The following is a 17,717-nucleotide window of genomic DNA, read 5'->3' as shown; positions in this document are numbered from 1 at the left end:
GGCAGAAAGGGAGGCAGGGCAGAAACCAAAGCAGAGTGGAGTCAATGGGGAGTCTCAGCAAGGTGCGGTGTTTGCCCTGGCCACCAACAGGACCTCTTCAAGTCTTGAGTCAGCCATCAGTGCCCTACTGCGCTCCTCTGTCTGATGGTGCTTGTTGTAGCATCGATCCAGCTGTGCAGGGGCAGTTGCGATCTCAGGGAGTCCTGGACAAGGCAGCATGTATCTGAAGTGCATGTACACGGGGGCGGTAGCTTTGTGTGTACAAAGTGTTCGTTACCTCCCAGCTGTCCGTTCTCCCATGGATCTGATGTTTCCTGGAGTTTCTCCTCGAACAGAAGGCTGCGAAGGGGAATCGCTGTTTCAGCGGATGCTGTATCCACTCAAGTAGCGCGTGTTTTTTGGTGCATCCTGTGTTCACCACGCAGCTTGCCATGGCTCTGGGGGCTCTGCACTGACAGTCTCTTCTCTCCTCTCCACAGAGCTCCTGGGATCAGCTAAGCGCCTGAATGTGAATTACCAGGACGCAGATGGGTGAGTCTTTCTCTGACCTTTCCGCTCCCTCCCAGTGGTGCGTTGGCACGTGCAGGTTATGCATCTGAGCCACTAACATCCCTGGCTAAATTTGAGAGCTACTGAACTTGCTATAGTACATTCATCTGGTGGGGATCCCGCTGGGTGTATTCTAGAGCTGGTTCAAGCTATCTTCTTGCCTTGAAAAGCCTGCCAAAGGCTAAGATGAGCACAATACCATTGCTTAAGTGAGGCCTACAGAATGGGCACAGGAGTCCATCAGACCTGGGATCAATGCTGTGCCAGGCCCATTCACGTTCCTCCCTTTATTCATGGTATAGTCTGCTTCATCCATCACCCTCCATATACCCCCAAACAGGACAAGCTTCAGTCATGAAACAGGAAGGTTGCTAAATAACAACAGTCATCACTTATAAATGCAAGTGCTTAACAGCAAGGCTGTGAAAGGTTAGGGAACCACAGGTTTTACACTACCCATCTCAAACAAACCCATTATCAAGGGCAAAAGATGCTTCATCTCTGCTTAACTCTGACCAAGAGTTGGCTGGTGCTCTGTATGTATTATTTTGCTACTTAATTTCAAGACAAGCATTTTTATTTAGGAGACTGTTAAATGGGAAACACTGATAGTATATTTATTGGACAGCAGAACTTTTTGATAAGAGGAAGTGAATATAGATAGTGTAGGAAGAATACTGCACATGTATTCACTTAATAGGAAAAGTGTTAGTAAAAGTGATAGTAATGGTAGTTTGTGGCGAAATGCTGCGTGCGTGCATGTGTGCATTTGAAGCTGATTGATTTGTCAGTGAAGTAAAGATGTGTAATGGGCATGTGCTTGCTTTCAGAAGGACTTTTGTGCTGCTTAAGTTTTTAAATTCCTGGGGAAAGAGTTGTGTTTCTTGGGTTGGAGGAAGGGAGCTGGTGTTGTGATGAGTCACACGTTTCTTTGCACTCAATAAGAATAGCGTGTGTGCACGCTGCTTGGGGGGGGCAGTTGGAAATTTATGATGTTTTTAACCCTGCATTTAGTTTGTAAATGATATGGTGAGCAAGTGTGTTTATTTAGCTAGGGATGAAGTTGTTTTGGCTTTCTGTCTTCCTTTACTTTCTACGTGTGCGGAGCTAAAGGGAGAGGGTTTCACCTTAGTAGTCAGCAAGGTGCTCAGCTCGCTTGCGTGGCTGGAGAGAGCTGTTCCCTTTGTGAATGAAACAAAGCGAAAGTGGTGCCAGTGAGGCATTGCTGCCGTCGGGGCACACCTACGGCGATCCGCCCATTCACTGCGTAGCGACACTCCCTGTGTCTGGCATGGCCCGACCTCTGAATGCAGTAAACGTGGCTCAGAGGTCAGCTGAGGTCAGTGTCCTGATCCCAAGCGAGATGCATGCTGCAGCCTGTGCCTCCCTCACGAAGCAGAAGTGCCCCCTGGCCAAGCCCATGGGTGCCAGGCTGGCTCCATTCCCTCAGATACAGCTGCGGGTAATGAGAGCGCACACAGCAATCCAAGATGGGGCATTGCAGAATACGAAGAGGCCCTACCTTCCTGCTCCTGGTACAAGGCAGTGGCAAAGTGATTGCCCGCTGGCAGGTTACCTGCGGCAGGTTGGGATTCACACGCGCGCCTGCGGAGCCCCAGGCCCGGCAAGCTCAGCTTCTTTTCCCGCCAGGCTTGCCTCCGAGTGCTGAGTTCCCATGCTGGTTCCCGTCGGCTCTGCGCCTCCTTTGGTTAGACGCAGCCCTATGCATGAATGGAGCTGCCCCGAGCAGGGGGAGCGGCGGGAAGGAGAGAGCGCTCTAGACAAACAGGCCTCTTTCACAGCCCGGGAACACAGGGCTCATTCATTCTTGCTGGCCTCACACACTCTGCCGTGGGCTTCCGACAGGGGGAGAGTCGTCACGCTGGCACCAAGACTGACGGTCGGAGCAGGCGAGCGGGGTACAGCTGGCAGGGGTGGGGACAGGCCCAGGAACAGCCTGGAAAACTGGCCGAAAACCTGCCTTGGCTGCCGCTGCCCAGAGAGGAGAGACGACGCCTGCGGATGGCATCAGGGCTCTGATGCCCCCAGCCCTGCCTGCTCGATAAAGGGCAAAGGCAGTCCTGGAAAAGCCCAGGCTCAGGGGGGACCTGGTGGCTGCCTATGAGTCCATCAGGGGTGTGCATCAGGATCTGGGGGAACGTCTGTTCACCAGCGCGCCCCGAGGGATAACAAGGACCAACGGTCATAAACGCTTCTGAGACTGTTTTAGGCTGGTTGTAAGGAAAAATGTCTTTACTGTCCAAGTCCCCAAGGCCTGGAATAGACTCCCTCCAGAAGTGGTGCAGGCACCTACTCTGGACTCAGTCAAGAAACGCTTGGATGCTTATCTTGCTGGGATCCTTTGACCCCAGCTGACTACCGCCCCTGGAGCAGGGGGACTCGATGATCTTTGAGGTCCCTTCCAGCCCTAATGTCTATGAAATGTATGAGTGTGGAGTGCTCCCATGCTAACAGGAATCCCTGGCACCTCTCCGGTGCAGCACTGATTCATCGCAAGGCCCTTGGCCAACCGCAGGGAGCCCATGCGGTGCCAGGCATGAGTTAGGTGGCTGCACCTCCCTTCTGCTGACAGGGAAACTGAGGCATGCTGACTCAAGGCTCAGCACGGGAGCTCGCCAGAGCCAGCAAGCACAACGGGGGCTCTGGCACGGGTCCCTTCAGAGCTGGGCTTGGAAGCTGGCACGTCCTGGACTGGGGGGAATTTAGCCAGAGCAGGGGGGTGCATCAGGCAGGCCAGCACCGAGAACAGAGATGGCTGGGGGGGCTGGATGCGGGAAGGAGGGCACACAGGTGGTGCTCTCTGAATTGGCCTGTCCTGCAGGAGCTCTCTGGACAGGGAAGAGTGGCGTAGAGCGTGCTTGAAAGATCAGGTCCATCTCCTCAAACTCAAAGGCATTTGGCTGAAGGCACGAGGGGCTTTCAGAGAAGAGGTGCCCCTTCCCAACAGCTTCGTGCTCTGGCCAGGGTCAGATGTGGTAGTGGTGCTGTAGGAGAGAAAAGCTTGGATGGTGCCATGAAGCACGCAGCTGTTGTGTCATGTCTTAGCCCTCATTTTCGGAGGAGAGCTGGTCCCTCATGTTTCAGGTGGCTGGGCCTCTGCGTGCAAGATGCGTGTTGGCAAAACGCGGTGAAAGCAACATTGCACCAGACTCCTCCTTGGCAGAACTTCCCTCCAGTGAGCAGTCATGGTGTTTAATTTGATTGATAATGGGGAGATCCTGGGAACGGCCTCAGCCACAGCAGCCGCATCTGGGCTGGGGAAATGCAGGGATGATGGACACCCAGCTCAGGAGACCTTCTGGTTTGTAGAGGAGAATAATGGCAACCACTACCTGCAGGTGGGACTGGGCTCTGGGAGGGAACGGACCCAGGGAGCTTGCCGCTTGTGACGCCCTTATCTTGTGGCTGTTCTCAGGTTCTCCGCCTTGCACCATGCGGCCCTGGGTGGGAGCCTGGAGCTCATCTCCCTGCTGCTGGAGGCACAGGCCACTGTTGACATCAAGGACAGCAACGGTAAGCAAGTAGCTTGTATCAGACCCAAGTCCTTGGCACTGCTGCTCCTCGCCCCACTCCAGCAGGGGGAGAGACCACCCCAGCCACAGCAGCCCAAGAAAGGAGCAAGGCCTCCCTGCCTGCTGCTGCCTCAATGACAAGAACAACCCTTTCCCACCACGCCCCTATCCCTTCTGGGGACCAAGATCAGGCAGGAATTTGAAAGTGCCCTTCTCTCCCCACCTCAGAGGGTATCTGCTCCCCCCTACAACAGATGACCCCCCTACAGGCTGCACTGTGCCCCATTGGAGTACAACAGCTGTAGAAACACTCCCAACCCCTCACCTTGCGAGCTACTTTCAGTCTAGGATGAAGCAGCCTGTTTGACTGTTGATCTGGGGGCTGAGATGGGTCCATGTGGTGCCATCTCCTTGGCAGCCCCCAGCTGGATCTGAGCCCTCCAGGTTTGAGGTCTTGCCCCCTGCCGGGGGGCTCCCCCGGTGCCGGTGCAGGTGTCAGGCCAAGAGCCAGCCTGCCTCAGCCCACTCCTGGTGTGGTTTCCCATCAGGGATGCGCCCGCTGCACTATGCCGCCTGGCAGGGCAGGGTGGAGCCAGTCCGTGTGCTGCTGCGGGCATCAGCCACGGTCAACATGGCATCACTGGACGGGCAGATCCCGCTGCACCTCTCTGCGCAATATGGGCACTACGAGGTGGTGAGTGAGTGGGCACGGGGCTGGAGGGAGGGGTTGGGAGTTGCGGGAGCCAAGTGCCCTCAGCAGCACTTACCTGCCCTCCACGGGCCACGTGTGATAGCACCACTGCAGATCCTAATGTGCGGTGGTCTCCTGCTTGGGCTTGTGTCAGGGAAGGCCAGGAGCCACTTGCCAGCTGGCGCCTTGTGGGAGCCCTTATGCCATTCTCTGTCAGGGCACCCCTGCCTGGTGAAACGCTGGAGGCAGTTTGCCATGTGGTTCCATGAAGGCCCTGGAAATCTGTGAAATGTCAGATGTGTGCTCCCCAGCACAGGTCACGGCCTGGGCAGGCTGCTGTCCCAGCAGGGCTCTCCCCAGCAGGAAGGTTGGAAGCCTGCTGGAGGAGTGGATGGGCGAGAGGGGCAAGGCACGTGGCCAGCCTGCCTCACTTCCTCACGGGGCCCTGTCACTCTCCCACAGTCGGAGATGCTGCTGCAGCACCAGTCCAACCCCTGCCTCATCAACAAGGCCAAGAAAACCCCCCTGGACCTGGCCTGCGAGTTCGGTCGGCTGAAGGTAAGGGCACAGCCACCCTCCTCCACGCTGACGGGACTTGGTCCGCAATCAGTCATTAATGGATTTGCAATCAGAGAGCCTGAGTGGGGGCTGCCAGTTGGTCCTGGGGTGGAACCCGGACATCGGGACCCCCAGCCCTACCCCAGTCCACACTCCCACTGCAGGTGGTTCCCAGACAGGCTGAGCCTCCCTGATCTCCGCAGGCACTGAGGGGCACAGCTACGTCTGCAAGCCTCAACTTCCAGTCTGTCAGGGCTTGAAGGATTCCTGGGGCAGGTGCATGGACCCCACTATGGTCCTGGGAGCCTAGCGAGGTTGAAACCACACGCCTGGGCTGGGCAGTGGCATCTGTCCATCAGTGGAACTGCCACAGACTGTCCCACGTGCCCTTCTGGTTTGGATGGGGCCATCTTTCTATTTCTGAGTGTGAAAAGCTATAAATAGTGCAGCACAAATAAACCAGCCCAGTCCTGGGGCTGTCCCATGACACCCCCGCTTCTCTGTGTGTCATGAAGGCCAGGGTGGCACATACCAGAGCCTTGGGCACTGTCTGAATGGGGGCCTTGTGGGAGCAGCTATTCCTGTCTGCTGTGACCTTCCCAGCTACCGCTCCAGGGCACCAGCAGTCAGGCCCCTGATGGTGGCTGGGGCAGTAGCCAAGCTTTGCCCTTCTCTGGCCCCTCCTGCTAAGGATGTGTGTGGGCCTGGGGTAAGGGAGGGGCAGGTCAGGACAGCCTGTGTGGAGGGGTAGCCACCTTGTCCCTTCTGAAGCCCCGGGAGCTGCCTGCCTGGGGGCAGTGGCAGGGAACATGATGTTCACACCCCTCCTTCCTCAGGCCCTCAGTTGCTCAGCCATCTCCTCCCACCCTAGGTGGCCCAGTTGCTGCTGAACAGTCACATGTGTGTCGCACTCCTGGAGGGACAGTCAAAAGACTCGAGCGACCCCAACTACACCACCCCTCTGCACCTAGCAGCCAAGAATGGGCACAAGGAGATCATCAGGTAACAGCCGGGGCTCCAGGAGCAGCCAGTTCCTGTCCCTTCCTCACCCACCTGGGCCCTTTGGCAGTGCCAGAGCCAGAGCGCAGTCCCCAAATGTCTCTCCTCCCTCCCTGCTCCCTAGAAGGTCCCCACCAGCTCCCCTCTGCTTGCTCCAGTCCTCACCTTGGAGGGCAGTTCCCATTGCTCCTCTGCTCCTTCCTTCTGCCCCAGACTCTCCAGTCCTCTTTCCACTATTAGTCTGGCTCCGTCCAGCCCCCACACGCCACAGCAAGAATCAGCATGTTCAGCTTTGGTCTCTGATGAACCCAAGACCATAGATTTGATTCAGAACTTATTGAGCCCAAGCAATGCTGTACCAGCCCCACCTGCCCTGCCCCTGTGCCCACGCTGTCATCCCAGCTCTTGGTGCCCTCCCACTTCTGCACCATGGTGGCTGATTCTTTCCTTTCCTCCCACAGGCAGCTACTGAAAGCTGGGATCGAGATCAACAAGCAGACCAAAACAGGAACAGCCCTGCATGAGGCAGCACTGTACGGGAAGACGGAGGTGGTGCGCCTGCTGCTGGAAGTGAGCTGGAGGGCTGCTGCTGAGAGGAAGGGGAGAGAGTGGCTGGAGATGGAGAGAGTTTGTTGTGGAGGCTGATGGCAGAGGGGAGGTGTAGCTCTGGCTTGGTTCTGCAGTGGCCAAGGCAAGAAGCAGCCTAGGACCCAGCTGCAGGGGCTACAACAAAGCCAGTGTAGCAAGCGTGAGCCTCCCCAACTAGCAGCACTCTGGGATTTGCTCCTTACCCAGCCCCATTCCCACTCCACATCGGTCCCCCGTGGCCTGAAGCAGCTGGAGGAGCAGGGCACTCTTCTTCCCAGGGTTTCTAAGAGCTGGGCTCCTTCTTTGCCCTTGGGAGGACTCTGGGCACAGGAGGTCCCACCTGGTCCCACAGCAGCAGTTCTAGCAGTTCATTGCTGGGGCAGCTACGGTCTGAGGTCCTGCACGAGACGAGAGCCCCCGGCCCTGGTGCTAAGGGGGCCTCTCACTGGATTTCTCATGGCAGGGTGGTGTGGACGTGAACATCCGCAACACCTACAACCAGACGGCCCTAGACATCGTGAACCAGTTCACCACCTCTCACGCCAGCAAGGACATCAAGCAGCTGCTGAGAGGTGAGCTGGCTCTGGGCCTAATGCCTCAACTTTGTTCCATGGGAGGCTGGTATCACAGTATCCTAGCCAGCCCCTGGCGGGGGCTGCTTACCTAGCTTGGTCTGACCTGACGCTGGCAAAAGCCTCCTTGCAAGATGTGTATAGCACAGTCCCAACCCTCCTCCTACCCCAGCTAACCTGGCTTTGAGTGCTGAGGCCACAGACCTGCGTCTTCCATGGGGATACACCCCTGCCTGGGGCACACATCTGGGGGGATTGAGGAGGCCAGTGCCCAGCTGTGTCATTAATGTTCTCTTCTGTCCTGTTCTTGCTCTCTCTGCCTTCCATCCCTCTTTTCCCTTCTTTCGCTTCCCCTCCACCCACTCTCCACCATCCTCTTTCTTCCCTTCTTCCCTTGTCTTCAGAGGCATCAGGAATCCTGAAAGTCCGGGCGCTGAAGGATTTTTGGAACCTACACGACCCAACAGCTCTCAACATTCGGGCAGGAGATGTCATCACGGTAAGCAAATGCCCGCGGACCGGGACACCAGTAGCTGGGAGCCGCCCACAGCTGGGGCTCCTGTGCTGCCCCATGCGTTGGCTTCTACTGGAGCTGGAGCAGCTGTGGTGGGTGCATCCCTCCTTGCTCCTACCCTTGAAGACTCGCCCTCATCCCCCCGTCTCACCGGGCAGGTCCTGGAGCAGCACGCGGATGGGCGCTGGAAGGGGCACATCCACGATGCTCAGAAAGGCACGGACCGAGTGGGCTACTTCCCTCCCTCTATTGTCGAGGTCATCAGCAAGCGAGCAGGTGAGCACCACCCCGGCAGGAGCACGGAGTGTGTGTGGGGGGCAGGAGTGTCTGTCTCTGTGTCTGCTCCCCGACACCCCTCTTTCCCACCAGTCAGCAGAGCCTGCACCTCCACCCCTACAGCAGCACAGTCAGGAGACAAGGTGGGGAGCCCAGAGCACCCCTTTCTAGCCTAGAGGGGTGTGGGTAGGGCCCGTACCTGCAGGTGGATCAGGTAGCAGCTGCCCCCAGCTGCGGCCTGGCATTCAGATCCTGCTCTCTGCAGGAGTCAGTTGGGTGTCAGCCTCAGTTCTGCAGAGGTTTGAGCCTAGCTCCTCCACCAGCCCCTCATTTCATCCCAGCGGGGCTGCTGCCAGGTGAGGAAAGTGGAGCCAGGTCAGGGCTGAGACACAGAGCCCAGGGCTTAGCAGAACTTAGGCCGGGCCGGGAAGGTCCTTCAGTCCCGACTGCACCAGGCTCACATGGCTGAGCCCCCTGCCCAGCCCAAGGTGCAGTGCCCTGTCCTGCCCCCATGCCCTGCCCTGATGCACCTGTTTTGTCTTTGGATGCAGGTGTGACTCTTCCCCGCGCAGCGCCCGTGCCCCAGCACCAGGGCCTCCCCGTGGGCCCACAGCCTGGCATTGCTGCCCCCCGGGGCGAGCTGCAGCCACTCCCAGACGATGCTCCGCAGCCAGCCCTCCTCAGCAGCCCGGCTGCCTACAGCCACCTCACCCTGCCCAGGACAGCCCCTGGGCCTGAGAGCTCAGGTCAGGGTCTCCGCTGGGGAGAAGACAACAGGGGTGGGATTGGAGCCCTTTCCCCCGCTGTCCTGGCCTTCGTGTGGGAGGGAGAACATCTGCCTCCAGCTCTGAGGGAGCCTGGCTGAGAGGGAAGCAAGTCTCAGGGGCAGTGTAGCTGAGGGGGCTGCAGCCAGCCATGAACGCACCCCTACCCCACCTACAGGCCTCTCCCACCCCCTCCCCTCTCCTCTCTTGCCCCTGTCTGTCCCGTGTGCTGAGTGGTGCTGAAGGACTGAGTCTGTCAGGCCTGTAACTCAGCCTGGTGCAGGGTTGTGCCAGGCTCAGTCCCTGGCACGGGTGGCCACCTTCTGCCAATGCATATAGGTCTCTCTGCAAGGAGAGATCGTTGCCCTGTGCACCCGCCAGCTCCTTCGCTCCAGCCCGGAGCTTCCCTGCTGCACAAGATGGGAAGGGGGGCATTGCTAGCAAATATGCCGGTGGCTGCTGTGGGTACATGGGTTGCCCAGTGCTGCAGAGGCTACAGGGATGAGGCAGGTGCCTCCCCCAGCACCCGCTCACGTGCATCTCTCCTCACCCTGTGACAGCAGGAGACAGGAACAGTGTGGGCAGCGAGGGCAGCATCGGCAGCATCCGCAGTGCCGGCAGCGGGCAGAGCACCGAGGGCACCAGTGGGCAGAGCACCGGCCTCCTCATCGAGAACGCCAAGGTATGGGGCAGGGCCCACCAGCACCCTGGGGCTGCCCTCAGCACCACCCTCCCTTGCTGGTCCCCAGAGCCCTCTTCTGCTGCTGCAGGGGGACACTGGAGGCTGGGACCCTCAGCATGAGGCAGCCCCGTTGCTGTCATACCCCGATCCCCAGGGGAGCAGCCCTCGCCTGCTGCAGGTGCTGGGACAAGCCCCAGGGACCGGGGGGCAGCTCCAGGTTCACTGCTCACACACTTGTGATTCTCTTCGCACAGCCGCTGCCCCCTGGCGGTGAGGACCTGCCACAGCACCTCCTGGGAGCCGACCCCCGGAACGGGCAGCCCCACTCCGTGCTGGGTAAGGGACGGGCGGTGCAAGGGCTGGGAGTCTCCCTTCGCCCCCCCATTGCCCTTAGGGCCCTGCGTGACTACTGGCACCCAGCCCGAGGCAGGGGAACAGCTCCCAGTTTGCAGGTCCTCCCGCATGGCAAGACACGTGTAACCTGCTCAGCTGAGGTCACGTCCCATCACTGCACGGCCAGGGCACAGCGCTGCCCTGCCAGCGGGCCTCGTGGCTGTGCCAGCACTTGCAGGGCATGACTCTGTACACGGCCCACTCAGGACGCCTGGGCTCTGGTCCCAGCTCTCCCTGTATGACCATTGCCAAGTCATGTGCACCCTCTGAGGAAGGGGTGGGACATGCCTGCCGCTCTCCCAGAGGGGCTCTGTGCAGGGCCAAGGAAGCCGTGAACCCCTTCCTGCCCTTGCATGGGTTTTGCTGTGCCTCTGTGGTATATTTTGCACCCTTCAAGCACACCCAGGAGCCTGGTAGGGGGAGTTTGAGGGCTGCGAAGCCACAAGCAGGCCGTGCTGAATGCTGCCTCCCCCGTTGCTCCGGTCACGTGGGGAAGCACTGTCCCCACTCCCTCCCGGCTTGCCCCAGGAGGGGATCAGCTCCTGAGGGCACACGCGGTTTGGAGGAGACATGGCTTGCGCTAGGCTGGCTCTGGGCTGCTGCCAGGCCCTGGGTCAGTGCTGGGAAGGCTTCTGCTTCCATCTCACAGACCTCGGGAGAGGGAGGAGCAGCCAGAGGCCTGGAAGCAGCGCTGCCCAATGGCTGCAGCATGGGGCGAGGGACAGGAGGGTGACATTCGGGGTGGGTGGCAGAGTGAGGGGCAAAACCTTCCACCCCTTACATGCATGTCCCAACGTCCAGGCCGCACAGGGAAGGCAGGGGCCGCGAGGGTGGGCTGCAGCCTCGCGGGAAGTGGAGGCAGGGGCCCACTTTGCTCACTCTCCCCATCTCCGCTCAGGATCCCTGGGGCACCAGAACCTGGCCAACTGCACCCCCAGCGACAGGGGCTTCTCTCACCACTACCTCCGCCCCGACCAGCTCCTGGAGGGAAAGGTACGTGGATCCCTGAGCGCAGCACGGCACAGCAACACAGGGGCCTGGGGCTGGCTGAGCCGCAGGCTGACACTTCAAGCAGCTCCCGCCTTCTGCCCACTGCTGCTGCATAAGCCACATCTTATACAAGCCCCAGCAGGGGCTGAGAGGTGCCATCACCCCAGTGTCACGCTCCTGGCCCTTCACGGGGCTTGCACCCAGCTCCCTTTGTCTGCCTGGGTTAAGACGGGGTTGGGGAAGGCGGTTCTCCTTGTCCACAGCCCAGAGGCACCTACTGCCTGGCATAGATTGGTCCAAAATATTCCTGCCGCTCCACACGGCTGCCCCCAGCCTGAGCCGCTCTGTGTTGGCTTCTCTCCCCAGGACGCAGAAGCAATTTACAACTGGCTGAGCGAGTTCCAGCTGGAGTCCTACACAACCAACTTCCTCAGCGCCGGCTATGACGTCCCCACCATCAGCCGCATGACTCCCGAGGTGAGGCCAGGCGGATGCGGGCAGTCAGGGGGCACCAGGGGAGAGTATGGCATGGGCACAACCGCTCAGCCTCTCCCGGGACCGGCAGCAGCCCAGAGATCCTTGCCACCCTGTCGCTCCCCGCACGGTATTTCTAGAGCTCTGAGTGCCCTGGATGAGAACTAGTCAGAGCGTCCCCTCACCCCGCATCTGTGGGATAAGCCAACTCTTCATACAGCGTTAACCTGAGCTGCACATCCTCACGAACCACTCTGCTGCTGCTTGTAGGACCTAACAGCCATTGGCGTGACCAAGCCTGGGCACCGCAAGAAGATCTCCACGGAAATCGGGCAGCTCAGCATCGCCGAGTGGCTGCCTAATTACATTCCTGTGAGTACCAAGGGCGCAGCCACCCCCCAGGCTCTCCTGTCGGTCACTTCAGCATGCTGGACCCTGTTCCCAGCAGGGATGGCTGGTGCTGGCTTCCCATCACACAGCATCAGAAGGCCATGTGCATTGAAGCTTTTCTGGGCCCTTTACCTAGGGGTTGGTTTTCCCTCCAGCAAGGGGTGGGCTGAGGGAGCTGCCAGCTTGCTCATGTCCCCTGCAGTGCCTGCTGACCCTGTTCCTGATCAGAGCTTGCCCAGGCCAAACAGAGAGCAGCTGTGGCCTTGGCCTCTAGCTCACTGAGGAGACAACCAGCAAGTGCCCAGCTATGTCCCAGGCTGGGAGGAGGCAAGTCTGTGGGGGGAAGAGAGCCGCAGGTGGGGGCACCCCTTCCCTCACACGTCCCTGTGCCACTGCAGGTGGACCTGATGGAGTGGCTGAGCGCCATTGGCCTGCCCCAGTACCACAAGAAGCTGGTGAACAACGGCTATGACTCCATCACCATCCTGACAGAGCTGACGTGGGAGGACCTGCAGGAGATCGGCATCAACAAGCTGGGTGAGAACGGGGAGGGGTTCAAGAGTGGTCGAGGCAGAGGAGGGATGAATGGGGCAAAGCCTCTTGGTCCCTCACTTGCGGCCTTGAACCCAGCCCACACGGTCCAGACTCAAGGCAGCAGGAGTGTGGGGAGCTCCAGGTCCTGCCTGGAGCAGGGGTTGTTCTAGCTTTGGCCACTGGCTGTGACCAAATGGGACAGTGGGGATGAAGGTCTCCTGTCGCCCCCGTGCCCCCTACAGGCCACCAGAAGAAGATCATGTTGGCTGTCAAGAAACTGAGGGACCTCCGCAAGAGCCTGAACCAGGCTGAAGCCAACCCGGCCACACGCAAAATCCCCGGCACCCTGGACATCGTTACCATCGAGTCCATCGAGAACGGCGAGTGCCAGTCCCCGCACACCCCAAAGATGATCACCTTCCAGGACAGCGAGCTAAGCTACGAACTTCAGACCGCCATGTCCAACAGCTGCCAGGAAACACTCACCATTAAGAGCAGCCAGGGCATGTCTCGCAGCCAGGAGAGCATCGGGGTTCGCTCCAGGGGCTCGGGGCATTCCCAAGACAACATGCTGTCCAGGACTGCCCTCTCCAGCCACTCCCAGGAGAGCCTGGGCAGTGGGAGCAGCAGCAGCAGCAGCGGGCACTCATCCACGCAGTCTCAGCAGAAGGAGGGTGCGGGGCTGCCGTCTGGGAGGTCCACCCAGGAGAGTGGTGGGAAGCATGTCTCCCAGCCACCTGCTGTGGAGGGGCTGAATGGCTATGCCCATGGGGCTGGGGGAAGCCCCTTGAAAGAGAGGAACCTGCCCGAAGGCACAGACCAGTACCAGCGTCCTGTGGCTCCAAAGGGAAACGGGCTTCCCATGCCACCCTGCACCCCACCGCCCTGCACCCCGCCCCAAACACCCAGCAAGGGCTCTGCTCCCTATGTCTTCATGTACCCTCACATCTCCTTGAAATCCCACCCTGGCTCTTCTCCACTGGCGCCTGAGCACCCGAAGACCCCAGCACACCTGCCCCCCCATTTCTTGCCCACCCAGAAGAGCTCGCTGCAGTCCTCAGCTCAGAAAGCCTTCTCCTATCTCCATGCCCGCTGCACTGGCACGGAGGCCCCTCACGTGCCCCCAAAGCCTGGTACCACCCCAGGCCCCTGGCGGCCTGGGGACCAGCCCAACGGTGACATCTTCAAGCACAAGAAGCGATCACACAGCCTGAACCGCTACGCACTGTCAGACGGTGAGCACGAGGATGAAGATGCACCCACCAGCACCCTGGGCTCTTACGCCACCCTCACCCGGCGTCCTGGGCGGAGCCAGGTCCCACGCACCTGTGTGCAGACCGACTCCAAGGTCAGCCGCAGCCAGTCCTTCGCCATCCGGGCCAAGAGGAAAGGGCCCCCACCACCCCCGCCCAAGCGCCTGAGCTCCGTCTCCAGCACCCAGGCCCTGGAGGCAGGGAGTGAGCAGGGTCCAGAGGCTGACAGGAGGCCACTCTCCTCCCCAGATGTGGTGGACATCGGTCACTTATCCAGACTGGATACCAGTGAGGTCAGCGGCAGCCAGACTGTGAAGAGCCTTGCTGCCAGGCTGGAGGGGGCTCCAGCAGGTGGGAGTCCCCCCAAGCCGCCCCTGTTCCACAAGCCCCCGAATCCTGACCAGAGCTCCACACCTAGAGCAACACCGGACGACCAGGAGACTGGGAGTGCAGGAGATGCCTGCAGCTTCTGGCTGGTAGCAAGTGAACGGGACGGTGTTGAGGGCAACAAGCCCCGGAGACGGACGCTGAGCGAGCCCAGTGCGCCTCTGACCGAAGCCCTGCAGGGCAGCCTGGAGGACGTCCGGTCGGACACGGAGGAAGAGCCACATGCTGGTGGGGAGGAGGGTGGGGTCTCCTCATCCTCCCAGAACAGCTCCAGCGAGTGCATCCCTTTTGCAGAGGAAGGCAACCTGACCATCAAACAGCGGCCAAAGCCCACAGGGCAGCTCCGTGCAGATGCTGCCACACCGGACTCGGAGCCTCCATGCGCCTCCCCTGGGATGGCACCAGGAGTAGCCAGGGAGCCGGAGATGCCCGAGTTCAACCTCACGGAGTCAGACACAGTGAAGCGCCGGCCCCGGTGCAGAGAGCGGGAGCCACTCCAGGCTGTGCTCAAGGCATTCAGCTTGGCTGGCCAAAGCGAAGACCTGGGCAGCCCTGGCCCGCAGTACGCTCAGGCCCAGGCTGTGAGCATCACGGGCCCAGCCTCCCCTACACCGGGGACACCGCCGCCACCCACAGACGTGCTGGATGACGACAGCGTGGAGTTCCGCATCGCTGAGATCGAGAAGAGCATCCTGTCCCTGGAGAAGGGCATCTGGAAACGCCCTGTCCCCCTGAGAGCTACCAGCCCAGCAGAGATGCATGGGGCAGCCGTCCTGAGGACGCCGACCACAGGAGCAGGTACGTGCAGCCCCTGCCCCAACCCCCACCTTGTGCGGGTCCGGGCTGAGTTATTGGCCTCATGCAGCACGGCGTGGTGCTGGGCATGGCGCAGGGGACCAGCCCAATGCTGGCCTCACTTCAGGGGCCCTGGAGGTGGCTTCTGCTCTGTGCACAGCCCCCCTCAGCAGCAGCCAGGCTGTGGGCCTCACACCTGCCAGCTTGGCACTTGCTCTGCCCTGGCTGCCTGCAACGAGCATTGCCTCCCCAGCCAGGGCCAGGCACTGCCCAGGACAGCTGCGGCTCAGCTGCTTTATCTGTTCCCTTGCAGATGCCTCAGCCAAGCACACGTCCGTGGCCTCCACCAACCTGGTGTTTTCTGGGCCAAAAACCATCTACCAGCAGGTCCAACAGATGCCCTGCAGTACTGTTGGCCCCTGGGCAGCCACCAACATGGCATTGGATGCAGCTGTAGCACCCTGCCCAGGCACCAAGGGTGCTGGGAACAGCGGGGATCCCATCATGGCAAAGCCTCTGGATGCAGCCTGGGCCCAGCAGAGGTTGGAACAAACCAGCTCCTCCCTGAGGGCTGCCCTGCAGGTGGCGGAGAAGATAACGGCGGAGGAGGCAGACAGGTGAGGGGTGCTGTGGGCGGGCAGAACCAGGGGGCGAGCAGTGGGGTATCAGCAGGGTGCTTAGCCCAGGTTGGCTGCTGAGGGCCTGGTAACAGGGGAGCCGTGCAGCTCCATCACAGAGGTGCCACGAATTCCAGGAGCTGGGAGCCTGAGCACTGCTGCCACCTCCCGCAGCACAGGGCTGAAGTGGGGGGCTGGGGTGGCAACCTGCTCCCAGCATGGGGGGTATGGGTCACGGTAGCTGCAGGACCAGCCTAGACTGACCATCACCTCTCCTGCCCTTCCAGCCACTATGGGGCCGAGCCCTTGGCTAAGAACATCCTGGAGGACATCAGCAACATGTTTGATGACCTGGCTGACCAGCTGGATGCCATGCTGGAATGAGATGCCCACCCAAACCTTCCCCCACCCACCAGCCCCAGCTATGGCTTGTTCTGCCGTGGGACTCAGGCGCTACCCATGGATCAGCGCAGCTGCCCCCCAGCACTTCCTACCATGCCAGGGGACGTGCCCAGCCTCGCCTTGCCCACCTGCAGTGTCACAGCTGTGCGCAGATCAGATGCAGCCCACCACAAAGGGAGCTGGAGTCCTGGCTGCCATGTTGCCCAGCAGCTTTTGGCAGTACCGTTTCCACCACTCAGTGCCAGCTCTCCAGGCCGTCATGTGAACTGAGTTTATCCCGAGAGTACACAGCTGCCACCCTTAGTTGGTTCTGGGGTGGCCAAGAGCTGCTCTGGCACCAACCCCCTTGCCCAAAACAAGGGAGCTTTTGCAAGGGCCCTTTCCCTTCACTCCCCACAAGACCCAGGCCTGCCTCCTGCTATTTATACCTTGCCAACAATGTGTCAGGGGCGAGGAGCTCCCTGAGCAGCCCCCCAGCTTAGCAGGGCCCAGCAGCAGCTGAAATGAGATGGGATGTGTTGGAGCTTGACCGCTGTTGGGGCGAGGGGAACCCTTTTTGCTTTGTGCACTGCTTTACAAGCACATCAGCTCACAGCAGCGTGTAATCCAAGGGGACTGAAATCCCCCCAGAGCCCCAGCCTCAGGGACGGGCTGGCTCAGCCTGGATCCCACCAAGGAGGAAACGGGTCTGGCATGTCAGTAGCAGCCTTGGCAAAGGCTGAGGTCCCCCTGCCCCGTCTCTGTGCTCGTTGTGAATATTCAGTGTTCATGTCAATAGAGCAGGCGGCTGGGCTGATGCCAGGCTGGCTGGGTGGTGATGCCAACATGGAGGGGCCCCACTCCTGGCTCTGGCTGGAAGGTGCCCCTACCCCCAGGAAGTAGGTTTGGGCTTGAGGGCAAAGGTGTACTTCCAAACCCCACCTCTCGCCCATCCCCCAGCAGGGAGATTACCTGGGAGATGCTCATGGCTGGCTGGTAGCAAAGCTGTGCATTTAGATGCTTCCAGCAAGCAGGGACCTGAGGAAGTGCCTCCTCCCCCGCTGAACACTGACCCACGCGGAGCTGAGCACCACCTCATCGCTCTCCACCGACTTAGCCTGCGGCAGCTGCTCACCACTCTGCCATGGACTAGCAGCCACACCTCACTCTGCTCCCCGAGGGCCGAGAGGCTCCGAGAACAAACGTCTCTCACCAGATTCGGGTGGCTCTTGTGTCCCAGTACATCTGGCTGCTCTGAACTTGGCACTGGCCTGAAACTCCAAGGTGAGAAAAGCCTCAGGGCCATGGAAAGCAAATGCTGCGTGTTCAGGCCTGAAGAGCTATTTGATGAAAAGACCCCTTCTTTACAAAACCAAACTGCCATCGTGAGGGCGACCAAAGAGGCTGCTAGAAACACGAGACTGCTGAGAGCATCAGCCCCCAGCTCCAACAGGGGAGTCCCTTGGAGACCCACACATGCCACAGGGGCGCAGCTCATGCCAACCTCGCCCCGTGGCCTGGGCCAGAGGCAGCACGTGAGCCGGCCGGTCGCATTGTGCTTTCCATGCTGGCGGTGGGGGGAGACAGCAGCAGCAGCATCACTGTCTGGCAAGTGCTACAAGGGAGACTGACTTGCTCTTTTGAAATTGCTGAAACCAGTGGCACTTTATGGAAGGGTTTAAAGGAGCCTTTTTAAAAGGGTTTTAATGTCCGGTTTTTTCAATGTTGATAAACTGTACATGTTTTTTTAAAGAGAAGTCTATATATATATTATATA

At 59.9% G+C, this 17,717-nt stretch overlaps 1 protein-coding gene across 6 annotated transcripts in view; it reads left to right on the top strand.

The window, feature by feature from the left end:
• Positions 1-17,717, top strand: part of CASKIN2 (CASK interacting protein 2) — a 58,553-nt gene that overhangs the window by 36,799 nt on the left and 4,037 nt on the right. Inside the window, exons 3-21 of one of the 6 annotated variants that reach the window (XR_002102418.1) lie at positions 480-531; positions 3,986-4,083; positions 4,631-4,776; positions 5,236-5,331; positions 6,203-6,333; positions 6,792-6,900; positions 7,382-7,490; positions 7,895-7,989; positions 8,163-8,280; positions 8,832-9,026; positions 9,605-9,726; positions 9,981-10,062; positions 11,018-11,112; positions 11,476-11,586; positions 11,854-11,955; positions 12,372-12,510; positions 12,750-14,945; positions 15,256-15,559; positions 15,847-16,495. Coding sequence is in view for 5 of the 6 variants with exons in the window: in XM_019542545.1 (XP_019398090.1) it covers positions 480-531; positions 3,986-4,083; positions 4,631-4,776; positions 5,236-5,331; positions 6,203-6,333; positions 6,792-6,900; positions 7,382-7,490; positions 7,895-7,989; positions 8,163-8,280; positions 8,832-9,026; positions 9,605-9,726; positions 9,981-10,062; positions 11,018-11,112; positions 11,476-11,586; positions 11,854-11,955; positions 12,372-12,510; positions 12,750-14,945; positions 15,256-15,559; positions 15,847-15,943 (4,397 nt within the window). In the remaining variant the exon portion in view is untranslated. Of the gene's footprint in view, positions 1-479; positions 532-3,985; positions 4,084-4,630; positions 4,777-5,235; positions 5,332-6,202; positions 6,334-6,791; positions 6,901-7,381; positions 7,491-7,894; positions 7,990-8,162; positions 8,281-8,831; positions 9,027-9,604; positions 9,727-9,980; positions 10,063-11,017; positions 11,113-11,475; positions 11,587-11,853; positions 11,956-12,371; positions 12,511-12,749; positions 14,946-15,255; positions 15,560-15,846; positions 17,712-17,717 lie in introns of those variants that run through there. The other 5 variants (XM_019542548.1, XM_019542546.1, XM_019542545.1 and 2 more) reach the window with 5 other exon arrangements.

Source organism: Crocodylus porosus, unplaced genomic scaffold (genome assembly GCF_001723895.1).
Source record: "Crocodylus porosus isolate Cpor-Errol unplaced genomic scaffold, CroPor_comp1, whole genome shotgun sequence".
NCBI classification, from domain to species: Eukaryota; Metazoa; Chordata; order Crocodylia; family Crocodylidae; genus Crocodylus; species Crocodylus porosus.
Note: the sequence above shows the minus strand (reverse complement) of the source record. Positions and strands in the feature narration are given on the sequence as shown.